General features: G+C 42.1%; 1 protein-coding gene across 3 annotated transcripts in view; it reads left to right on the forward strand.

Annotated features, from left to right (window-relative positions):
• The window catches only part of PDZD2 (PDZ domain containing 2), a 140,862-nt gene that overhangs the window by 112,386 nt on the left and 17,336 nt on the right, over positions 1-11,140 (forward strand). For 2 of the 3 annotated variants that reach the window (XM_075078272.1, XM_075078274.1), the window contains 6 exons: positions 1,892-2,024; positions 4,882-4,963; positions 5,912-6,015; positions 6,783-6,951; positions 8,107-8,897; positions 10,808-10,952. In XM_075078272.1, the coding sequence (XP_074934373.1) occupies positions 1,892-2,024; positions 4,882-4,963; positions 5,912-6,015; positions 6,783-6,951; positions 8,107-8,897; positions 10,808-10,952 (1,424 nt within the window). The remainder of the gene's footprint in view (positions 1-1,891; positions 2,025-4,881; positions 4,964-5,911; positions 6,016-6,782; positions 6,952-8,106; positions 8,898-10,807; positions 10,953-11,140) is intronic. The other variant, XM_075078271.1, reaches the window with a different exon arrangement.

Here is an 11,140-nt window from a genome sequence, read left to right on the forward strand (position 1 = left end):
ACCTCATGTCTTTTTATCAGAGCTGCGGCCAGAGACCCCAGATTGGGAGGAAATTTGCAGATCTCTGCTAAAAGCTCAGTCACCTGAAACTCTTATGAAAAGCTGGGAAAGATATTCTTGCAACTGACTGTGCCCATGGCTGCAGCAGCACTTTTCTGCCCTTATTCTCTGTCTGGCAGGATCACTGCAGGCTGACCTGCCCATCTCATTTACTCTGTCATGGAGTTTGGGTGTCTTTAAGGAACCGTAAGAGAGAGAAGCAGTCATTCCTAGGGTTCCCTTGTGCTTTACATTGGATTAAGTGACAGAAAGTTATTTGCTATTCATCTCCTGGAGGCCTTGTTTTTAAAAACCATTGGAGGAGATCTTCTACCTTTGTGCGTTCCTACATAAATGCTGGTGGGCACTGGGAGCCTCGCTTAGGAGGGGAGGCTGCACTGAAGACCCACTGGGACAGTGTGATCTGAACTGAATGTGTAGCATGAGCACTGGTGCAGAGAGGCTGAGCACATGCCTTGCTTTCACATGGGTAGAGAGTGCCTTCTGCTTCCTTGCTCACCAGGAAAACTGTGATAGAGCAATTTGGTTTTTTGGAATAAGGTAATTTTATGCTGGCATACCATATGGAAATGTCTATAGGAGACAGTATTTAATGCTAAGTTGCTTTCTTATAAGCCTCTTTGGAAAAGATTGTAGTGCTGGTTGCGTCTGTATGCAACAGCTGTATCGTTTATTAGGTTTAAGTGATTGATGATATCCAGGCATGCTTCCCAGATCTCTAGCTTGCTTCTTTGAGACATTGCTTCTGTTGTCCCATCAGCGATTTATGGTTCCATAAGCCAAAACTTGCAGGATGGTTTTGATTTTTGGAAAACTTCATTAATCAAATACAGGCTTTGCAATACCAGAAGACATTTTAATCCAGCTCCTCCATATCTGAGCTTCCCCTCTCAATCATGCGCCTATGTGAGCGACTCCATTTGTGTAGATTCTAATAGCTGTTTAAATCTAAAAGGATGACAGAGTAGCAACATGATTACACAACTGATAGGTCACCCTTTGCTTTCCTGAACCTGTACCAGAAGTACAGGTTGCTGAAGGCTGCCGTGTGCAATTGCCTTTTTGCCTTTGGTGTGTGCGGACTCACAGTGCAAACTCACTTCCATTGTCACAAGTAGCCCCATGTAAATCAGCAGTAGTAGATTGTTTCAAAATGTCTATTTAAAGCAAATGCTTTAGTAATTATGGAGAATGCTTTAATGGTATCCCTAGTTGTCGATCTTTTCTTTTGAATAGTTCCAGATGTCTGAGTACCATGTGCAAGAGTTAAGAAATTGGAAAAACAAAACTAAACAATCTGTGCTTTCCTCTCAGAGGTTTTCGTTTTTTCTTTTTGTCTTTTCAATGGGTTCTACAGGTTAATATGAAGCAAATACAGGCTTATCGTGCTCAATTTTTTCCTGGAGTCATTTCATAAACTCATATGTAAATAATGAATTTCTTATCAGTGTTTGTGTTAAGTAACTTAATATGATGGGAAGGATCAGCCCATCTGAATCTAATTTTTCCTCTTCTGTGCTCAACAAGTATCTGAATGCAGAACTGGAATTAAAGTTTGCTTTCACCCTGGTCCAAATGCAGCTAATTTTCTCAGTTGATTTAATAGGGTCTGTAGCACTGACAGTAAGTACAGATGAGATCTCCGGACCTCCCTCCCGAGGTCAACAGGACTTAAAGCATTCACAGCACTGGGAGCAAGAGCAAGACTAGCTTCTTTGCAAGCCAGATCTTTTCCAGGCACTTATCTTTGAAAAAGCTTGGCCATCAGTAGAAAGCATAAATGTTTTTGTAGAAGGCGGATGTGATTAACTGGCTGTATGTCTCTCTGCAGTCGGGGTGACCAGATCCTAGAGGCAGATTCAGTGAGCCTGCGTCACGCAGCGTTAAGTGAAGCCTATGCCATCCTGAGCGAATGTGGTCCAGGTCCGGTCAGCCTTATCATTAGTCGCCATCCTAACCCAAAGGTGAGGAAAGAATGTGTTAGTGTATCTGGGTTGTTTTATTCTGGCACTGTAATTTGAGACTTGCTGTCGGGAAAGCAGCAAATGAAGTATATTGGATTTTTTTCTTTATGGCATGTGTTGTGCAAGAAGTCAGGATTGTAATGATGCCTTCCAGTTTTGTAAGTTGTAGCAATGCTGGACAGTCCCTGCTGCTTTTCACTTAGTCACCCACTGATCAAATGCAATTTTCCTGGAACTACTCGAGTGAAGTGTTCCCGTCTTTCTCGGTACTTGGACCAAGTGGCAACACAAATATGGCATGAGTCTTCTTCCTCCTTAAAGTTATTTTGCAGTCAGTTTGTCTTTGAGTAGAATATAATTTAGGGCCAGGAATACAAATATCAACAGATTGAACTGATCAACTATACTAAAGTAGTAGGAATACTGCTTTTAAAAAAGTAAAATCTGTCCAAAGATCAAAGTTTTCCTTCAGGAATTAAAACGTGAGGATCTGGAATGTACTGCTACTGTGAAAACTGTGTAAGGGCAATTTGGAAATAAGACTGCATTTACAAAGTGAGTGTTTTCAAGCAATTTTTAAAAATTGATGATAGAAGATAAAAGCTTTTTAACCAAGCTATAGGGAATAACAACTTCTTTTATTTCAATATTTCAAAGAATTTCATGAGTGTACAAAACCTTCCTGTTTAAACAGGAATGAAGCTGTAAAAATATTTGAATTAGTGGGTTCAGAGAGGTCTGACTTTTGAACTTGTAACTACAAATGGAGGCCTTAATAAATCCATATCTAGGAGAACTCAGGTTTCTTATTTTATAATTAATTGCATATTTTCTGCTAAATCAAATATACAAACAATAGACAAATAGGGGTCTACTGCCCAGAGTTTATTATCATTGCTGCGATGCCTTGTGCTGCTAAAAAGAAAGACGCCGTATTTGCGTTAGTTAAAGGTAAGCATGGATGGGGTAAGAATTGGGCTTATAGCCTAAGATAACAGTATTTCTAGGGAGTCTGTACGCTGTGCTGAACCAGCATGGTCGTTCAATTTGATTGCATTATTAAGGCATATAGACTTTTTGGAGAGTCTGTAAGTAGCACCAAATAAAGACTCCATGGAATGGAGCCTGCGATCTCTCCTTCTCCTTCACCTTGCTGTGGTGGTGGCTTGAAAACCAATGAGTGACCTAACCAGGTATCTGCTGAGAAGATGAACTGAATTGAGCTAATTGCTTGCTATTACTCAGTAACAGAGGGAAACTATTAAGTGGCTCCTATTACAGTTTTCCATAAGTGGTGTTTAAAATGATAACAAATTCTTCGCCAAGAAATGCTAAGAAAAGCTAAAAGTTGAGCTTGAGAGACCCTAAAACATTTCTTCCCCCAAGGCAGATTGAATCCACAGTCCCTCGTAGCTGGATCACTGAAGGAGTGTCCGTATGGGGACCCATATTTATCATTTTGTCACTGTGACCCTTTTTCTGACAGCACTGGGGGATCTACAGAAGTGTGTGTGTGTATTTTATTTTATGTTATTTTATTAGCTTTCAATAATAACCCAGCTTGCAGATTGTAGTTGGGAATTAGCTTGTCCGTTTCCCATTTGATCTGCCTGAGGTGTAAAGGATGCTAGAAATCAAAACAGGCAGAGCTTGCAGAAGTGTGGATTGTTGGCTAGCTTTAAACAAATACTGCAGTCTGCCCAGCACCTTGTTTTACTCTTGGGACATCTTGTACCCAAATGTTTGTGTAAAGGTCCTGGATCATACTATCAGGCTTGGTCCATCCCCTGTAGAAACTCCCTGTGCTCCAGGAGCCCGGAGGCTTTTGGTTTGCCGTAAGGTCATGCCATGGGCTGAAAACAGAGATGTATTTCTACAGTGGCTCATGTTGGTTTAGACGTTTTTTATATTTAATGTCTCATTTTATGACACAAAAGGTCCACAGTACATTTTGTTGTTGCATATGTTCACTTCAGTGTTTTCATATACTTCCAAGAGAAATACCGCAAAATTTTCTTTCTTCTTGTTATTCTGAGTGAATGTGGCATTTGAACTATGTTTAAACTGCTGAGTTTGCTTAGGAATCTTTCAAATCTTCATGGTTCAGAAAGGTTCAAGTTTCTAGTCTCTATTTATGCTGAATTTTAATTCATGTAAAGCAATGTGTATAGAAATAATTTTTGACAGAATTAACTTGCTTTCTGTTTTTAAATATATATTCCTGCAGACTAGTTGTTCCTGTTATAAAATTATATGGAGTTTTCCAGTAATAAGAAATAAGCGCATGGCAGTAATTCAGGACAAAATTAGCAAATATGGTAAACCAGTATTTATTTTTAAACCAGAGAAACGTTAATTACCAATTACCTATTTAGGTTTCCTTTTCAAAAGCAAGGAGAAATGAAAATTAAAAAGACAGCTAATATCTTGGGAAGTCTGGTATTCTTCCTGTAGGTTAAGTGTAGAATGTCTTCTGTTGCTGATGTGCGCTTGTACAAAGCAGACTGTCTATTTTAAAGTAATATTTTCTCAATAAGTCAATGTACAGCACTTGACTGAGTTAAAATTGTGCTGTAATGGCTTGATTTGATTTCTTTAAGTCTAGTGTTGTTTTATTTGTTTGCATAATGTGGCACTTGGATGTGGTCTTCCTGAAGTCAGCAGGCTGCTGCCTCCTGGTTTCTGTAGTCTGAATCAGGGGACCTGGACTTAGAAGCTCTCAGCTAGGTCTTCTCTACTGTATTTTTAAAAATAGTAGCATATCTGAAATGAATCATGTTTTTGTAGTGATAAGTGGTCAGACTTTTATCTTCATTTCACCTACCCAGTTTAATCACTGTCTTCCACTTGAGTTTAGGTTTCTGAGCAGGAGATGGATGAAGCGATCGCACGTACTACCCACCGAGAGAGCAAGGATGCCAGCTCCTCTCACATCACAGGTAGCAGCATGTTCTCTCCTAATATGAGTCCTTTTCCAGATGCAGGAAGGTTTGAGGACATGCTCTTGCACATGAATATTTCAAGGACACTCAAAACAGCAGAACAGTTTAGGGGGTGTAATCACTCTGTCCACTGCAGAAATTTTAGCAAAACCATCCAGTTCAGATGGATCAACTCTATAGCTCATTACTTGCTTTGTTTCATTAGGCTGCCAAGATCAGAAAGTAGGCGTCTGCTTTATCCTCTCTTCAGGATGAATGGGAAGGACAATGTCCTGGTACAGAAAGGACAGGAGGAATCAACTTCATCTATGTACACTTATGCATGTGTACATAAACAACAACAAAAAAGAGATAGTCTTCTTGTCCATTGGCAGAAGTCCAGATATTGCTTTAACTCCATTGTCATCTTTGGGGTCATGTGAAAATGTGTGCTTTGGCATTTGTCTGATGTTTTTGAACTCCACACTTAGCACTTCCTACAATCTTAAAGATGAAAACAAACTCTTGGCAATGGCAGAGTGACTAGTAAGGTGATTTTTAGACATAAATGTTAGATTTGTAGTTATCCTCTTTATGTCTGTGTCAGCTAAGACCTTTTTTTGAAGTAAACCCTGCCAGTGGCTGCTAATTTGCATTCTGAGGTTGTACCTGGTTAGCAGCCTGCTTGAGCAGGTGAGGAAGACCATATCCTGCTCACCTCTTGTTCATAGCTCTGTCCTGGGCCTGGCTGGTGCAACATGTCTCTGTGATAAGGTTGCGCGTGATCTGAGGGAGAGCTTGTGAAACGTTAGATAAATCTCACTTTAGGAAAATAATTCAGATAATAAATAAGTGGGTTCAAATGCAGCCACCAGCACAGATGGTGAATGAAGAGCTTGAGGAGCTTGTTTGGATATATGAACCACAACTTTAATTTTTGGCATCTAACTAAGCTGTGTTTAACAGGAGCGGTACAAAAAAGTCCATCTCCTAGTGTGAAGGCCAAACAAGGAGAGACCTCATCTCCCCTCAGCTGGACTATGAAACGCTTCCTGGAGCCAGCAAGCCGGGTAAAAGGATTAGATGCAGTAAAAACAGCATCTGCTTCAAATTCAGCTTTTACTGAAGGTCTTACTTGAACAAGAAGTTCAAAACCAAACCTCTTTGCTCCTTCCCTGTCACATGGGCTCTGTAAAGAGGGTTAGTTTCTTATGTCACACATTTAAGCCGTGACAGCAGCAAACTCCTGTTTGTCTGTGTGGCTGTAGCCTTTGGGAGCCATGTGCAGAGTATGGCAGGGAAAGCTGTGGGCTCCCACCTCCTGCCACTTCGAAGGCACCCCTGCTCTGTGGGACACAGAGATGAAGTTAGCAGGAGAGACCTGATCCTGTGGGCAGAAGGCTGAGCATTTGGTCTCTCTTATATAGCCATTGCAGTGGAAAAGTCCCTAGTTTTCCTGGGAAAGCCAAAGAAGCCATACAAACTGTGTCCAGAAGTACAAACCCTTCCCTTCTTTCAGTGCAGAAGGTGTATAAAGGGAATTATACAAGTGAATGGTTTCGCCCCTCGTTTCTGCGTTGAACCACACCTGCTAAGTGGTGGGATTTGGAATAATTTTTTATTTATTATACTGGCTAAAAACGTATTGATGTGCAGAGTTTCAGCTATCCAAGTTTGACAGTTGAGCTCTCAACTCACTGACAAGTCCTCTATTTTAAAAGTTGGCTTTAAAATTCCTTTATTGATATGGTAATGTGAGCTGAGTTTGTGGTGCTTGCATGCAGACAGGGCCTTTAAGCATCGCTAATAGCCAGTCACCAGCCTTATTTCTTTTCAGCAGGGATCTGTCAGCTCTGAGGCAGAGCTTTCCCAGTACTTCTCACACGACGGTATGAGCCAGCTCCCATTTTCTGATGCTGTAACCGGCTCCTGTGACGAAGAGCAGCTCCGTCAGAAGAGCAGAAACAGTTTGTTGGATGATGGCTCTCTTCTTCCTGGCAACCTGAGTAAGCAATGGAAATGTGTCTGGTCATTTGGTTAATGGGGGGAGAGTCACTGAGCACTGGTTTGCTTTATAGCAGAGCTTACAGAGATTCCTGTGCTGGCAAGAAGTGCCTGGCAGCTTAGTGCAAGCCAACGCTGATCATATGAAATTCTGGAAAATGGAAGGGGTTTACAACAATGCACATAAATGCCCATTTCCATGGTACTTTGTCCAAATTGCTGCTCTGATTACGTGAAAATGACTTTATTTGATTGGTTTGGCTGAAACTAGATTGACAGCACTGCAGGTTTTTTTTTCAAATGACTGATGATCATCTGATTGATTACATTTAAATGAAAGCGTTCATAGCTATCTCAAATACACAATTTCAGTGTCACATACAGCAGTGTAAAAACAATCAAATGTTCAATATTATATCAGATATTTTGCATATGTGTCTTTCTCCCCATAGTACTTGACTGAAGGAATCTTATATTTCCTTACTGACATGCACCTGATTTCAAATTCAAAGGATATTACATTTGTTCTCCCTTTCCTGTGCTTCTCAAGTAATGTCTTTGTCTCCAGCTTATTTTTCTCTGGAAATTCATTATGTAATGCTTAAAAGCATTTTTACATTTTAAAAAACCCACAAAACAGAACAAAGCAAAGAAACCTTCTACAAAATAAGATGCAGTTCTTTCTAAGAAGGATGTGGAAATGATTCTTGGGTTTATTAGTCTTTAATTTGAAACTGACTGTCATGTGCCTGTGTCTTTGTTCAGGAAAGCATTTTTCACTCTCTGTAAGTTGATGCAGGCAGCCCTGAGTGTAGATACAAGCAAAATGTGAAAGAAATTCTGTTGTTTAAAGTGAAATACACTTGTGAATTTATGTCCCTTTCTTCTTTGGGTCATAATTTAGAAATAAACTGAAAATAGAACCAGATGTGCCATGAACTGATTTCAGGAATTACCCATAAATTGTGGAGCTATCTGCCATCCCTCTTGCTGTTTATTGTAGTTAGAGGGAGGGTGTGAAAAACCTGCTTTTTCCTTTGTGAGAAGAGATTTAAGCTTCCTCTGCAAACAGAGCCACATGTACTCTGCTGCAGTCAGATATATGGTATTAAAAATAATCTATAAATGCAATTAAAGCATAACTTTTTTTTTCCTAGCTGCTAGAGAAGCAGGAGTGGCAAAAGCAAATGGTCTGGCTTCTCCAACTAGTGGGAGAACGTCCGGCCTTCACAACAAGCACATGGAGTCTGTCCGACCTGGCATCCTCAGCGACAGCCCCAAATCTGCCCGCAGCCCCTTTCATCGACAGAGGAGGGTTGTTTTCTACGATGGTGACATTAGTGATGATGATGAAAGTTCCCACTTGCAAAGAAGCCAGCGGGCAAAGAGCCAGGAGGATGCTGGCATTGTCATTACAACCTCATCCATAGAAATTGATGATGAGAGCCAGGACAGCGAGTCACCTAGATATAGTAGCACGGAGGTGTCTTCCCCTGTCTTCAGCAACTCTGTGGAGTCTGCAGACAGCACACTGGGGCAAATTGACTCTCCTTTCTTCCCCATCATAGCATTCGATTACTCAAGTGTGCCTGAAGTTCGTCTCAGCAGCCTGAGTCTGAAGGAGCTCCGGGAAGCACAACTTGAATCTAAGAGGTCGCCAAAACTTGAGCACAGAGCAGTCACAAGAGTTAAAAGCATGATGAGCACTGAGTGCCGAAGCCTTCAGAGACAGAGGACAGAGGAGCATGGCTCTTACAACAAGCCTGTTGCGAGGACGCTCCCTCACAGCAAGAAGTGTGAAGCACCTGATGGGGCCGGGCAGGGCCAGGGTGAAATAGTCACTCTGGTTCGCAATGAGCACGAGTCATTTGGTCTGGATTTGGAAATCCAGGCCATGCCCTTAAAAGTCGTTGTCACAGGTCTGCGGCCAGGTGGAGCAGCAGAAATGGTAATTTTTTAATTTGGGTTACCTTGTTGTGATTTGTTTTCACTTTGCAGGTATTATGATGATGATGATGATAATAATGATAAAGGTGATGCAAGTGATCTGTTGAGAGTAAGTGCAAGGGAGATGTTTGTCTCTGCTGGGCGAAATGACTCATCCCATATTTTCTGAAGCTGCTGTTAAATGAAGTGTTTCTTATTCAGAAGTGCACCCCTAGCTGATTCAAAACTAAGAAAGTCAAGAGGCAGATCTACCGAGGTAGACTGATCCCCACAGTTTTGAGGGCATATGAATCTTTTGGTTCCTTTCTTTTTACCAGAGGCAAATACAAATAAGTAAATCCTGGTGGTAAAAACGTTCATTATTTTATATGCACATATTCCTATGTTATACAAGTTATACAAGTCTGGGAGGCCTGCAGTGCTAGCGAGGTTTGCCAAGAGCCATGGAAGTACCAGTAATGTACTGCTCTTCTGCATCTTGTACATGCGCATACTAGTGTAGATACTTCCTTCATGCTGGATGTGGAATTGCTGACCTAGATGCAAAAGTACAGAAAGTGCAACACTCCAGGCCTGGGGAGGGGTGGCTGGAGAGCTGCCTGGAGGAAAAGGCCCTGGGGGTGTTGGTTGACGCTGGCTGAACATGAGCCAGCAGTGTGCCCAGGTGGCCAAGAAGGCCAACGGCATCCTGGCTTGTATCAGCAATAGTGTGGCCAGCAGGAGCAGGGAGGTGATCGTGCCCCTGTACTGGGCACTGGTGAGGCCGCACCTCAAGTACTGGGTGCAGTTTTGGGCCCCTCCCTACAAGAAGGACATTGAGGTGCTGGAGCGTGTCCAGAGAAGGGCAATGAAGCTGGTGAAGGGTGTGGAGAACAAGTCTTATGAGGAGCGGCTGAGGCAGCTGGGGTTGTTTAGTTTGGAGGAGACTGAGGGGAGACCTTATCGCTCCCTACAGCTGCCTGAAAGGAGGTTGTAGCGAGGTAGGGGTCGGTCTCTTCTCCCTAGTAACAAGTGATAGGACGAGAGGAAACGGCCTCAAGCTGCACCAGGGGAAGTTTATGTTGGATATTAGAAAAAACTTCTTCCTCGAAAGGGTTGTCAGGCATTGGAACCGGCTGCCCAGGGAGGTGGTGGAGTCTCCATCCCTGGAAGTGTTTAAAAGAAGGGTAAACGTGGTGCTTGAGGATATGGTTTAGTGGTGGACTTGGCAGTGATAGGTTAGTGGTTGGACTTGATGATCTTAAGGGTCTTTTCCAACCTTAACGATTCTATGATTCTATAATTCTATGAATGACTCTGGTGTACAAAGCTGGATGTAGCATTTTTAATCTAGTTAGTGGCTGCTAGGTTAAGAGGGGATATGTCGTAGCAGTTTGAATTGGACTGTGAGAGCTGAGGATTTGGGTTCTGTTCCTGCCTTTTTCTCTGACTTATTGTGCAGTGCTTAGAAACATACCTAGTGTTTACCTTAAGACCTTAGTCCCTGTCCAATATGGTTATTTAGGAGAGTTCTGTTGGTCCAATGGGAAGTTGTGACCAGGAATATAATTCATACATAAAATGCAAAAATGATAGACAGTGTTCCAGTCCTGAAGAAGGTAGGACTGAACCGTCCCAATTCATCCTAATGAAGAGGGCTGTGTCCTCCATCCTAATACTGATCTCTCAGAGAACCAGCAGCTCTTTTGACCTTCCTGTTTTAGATTGATCATTAATTCCTCTCCTGGCAAAAGCACAGTAGGCTTATTATTTACATATTGGCAAACTGACCGCAGTTGTACCTGTGATCTGTGGTGATGTGAAATAGGGAATGTTGCTCATAAGCCATTAATTGCTTCCCTGCAATCTTTGACCCTGTGACAGGGCTTCTAAGGTGTATTTATAATTTCCTTGGATCTGTCGTTGCATCAGGGATCAAGGGGCAAGATGGCTGTAGGAGATGAGATTACCACCATCAACAGTATCCCAGTCAGTAAGATGACGTACGAGGAAATCTGCTTGCTTATGCAGTGTCTTCCCACATCTGTAACCCTGGAGGTCCAGAAAGCAGCATCAGGTGAGAGAGTAGTTTTGGTTTCATACCATTTATTCCAAGTACCAGTGAAGAAAATTCCTTTACATCAGCTGTGTCTGATCTTCTACTGCCTCAGCCTCCCACACTGATTCAGAGGAAAAACGGGTTACATTGTGTCTGCATTGGTGACAGGCAAAGCACTTCATCACCAAACGAGGCTTCATCATCCT

The sequence above is a fragment of the Phalacrocorax aristotelis genome, chromosome Z, assembly GCF_949628215.1.
Source record: "Phalacrocorax aristotelis chromosome Z, bGulAri2.1, whole genome shotgun sequence".
Lineage (NCBI taxonomy): Eukaryota > Metazoa > Chordata > Aves > Suliformes > Phalacrocoracidae > Phalacrocorax > Phalacrocorax aristotelis.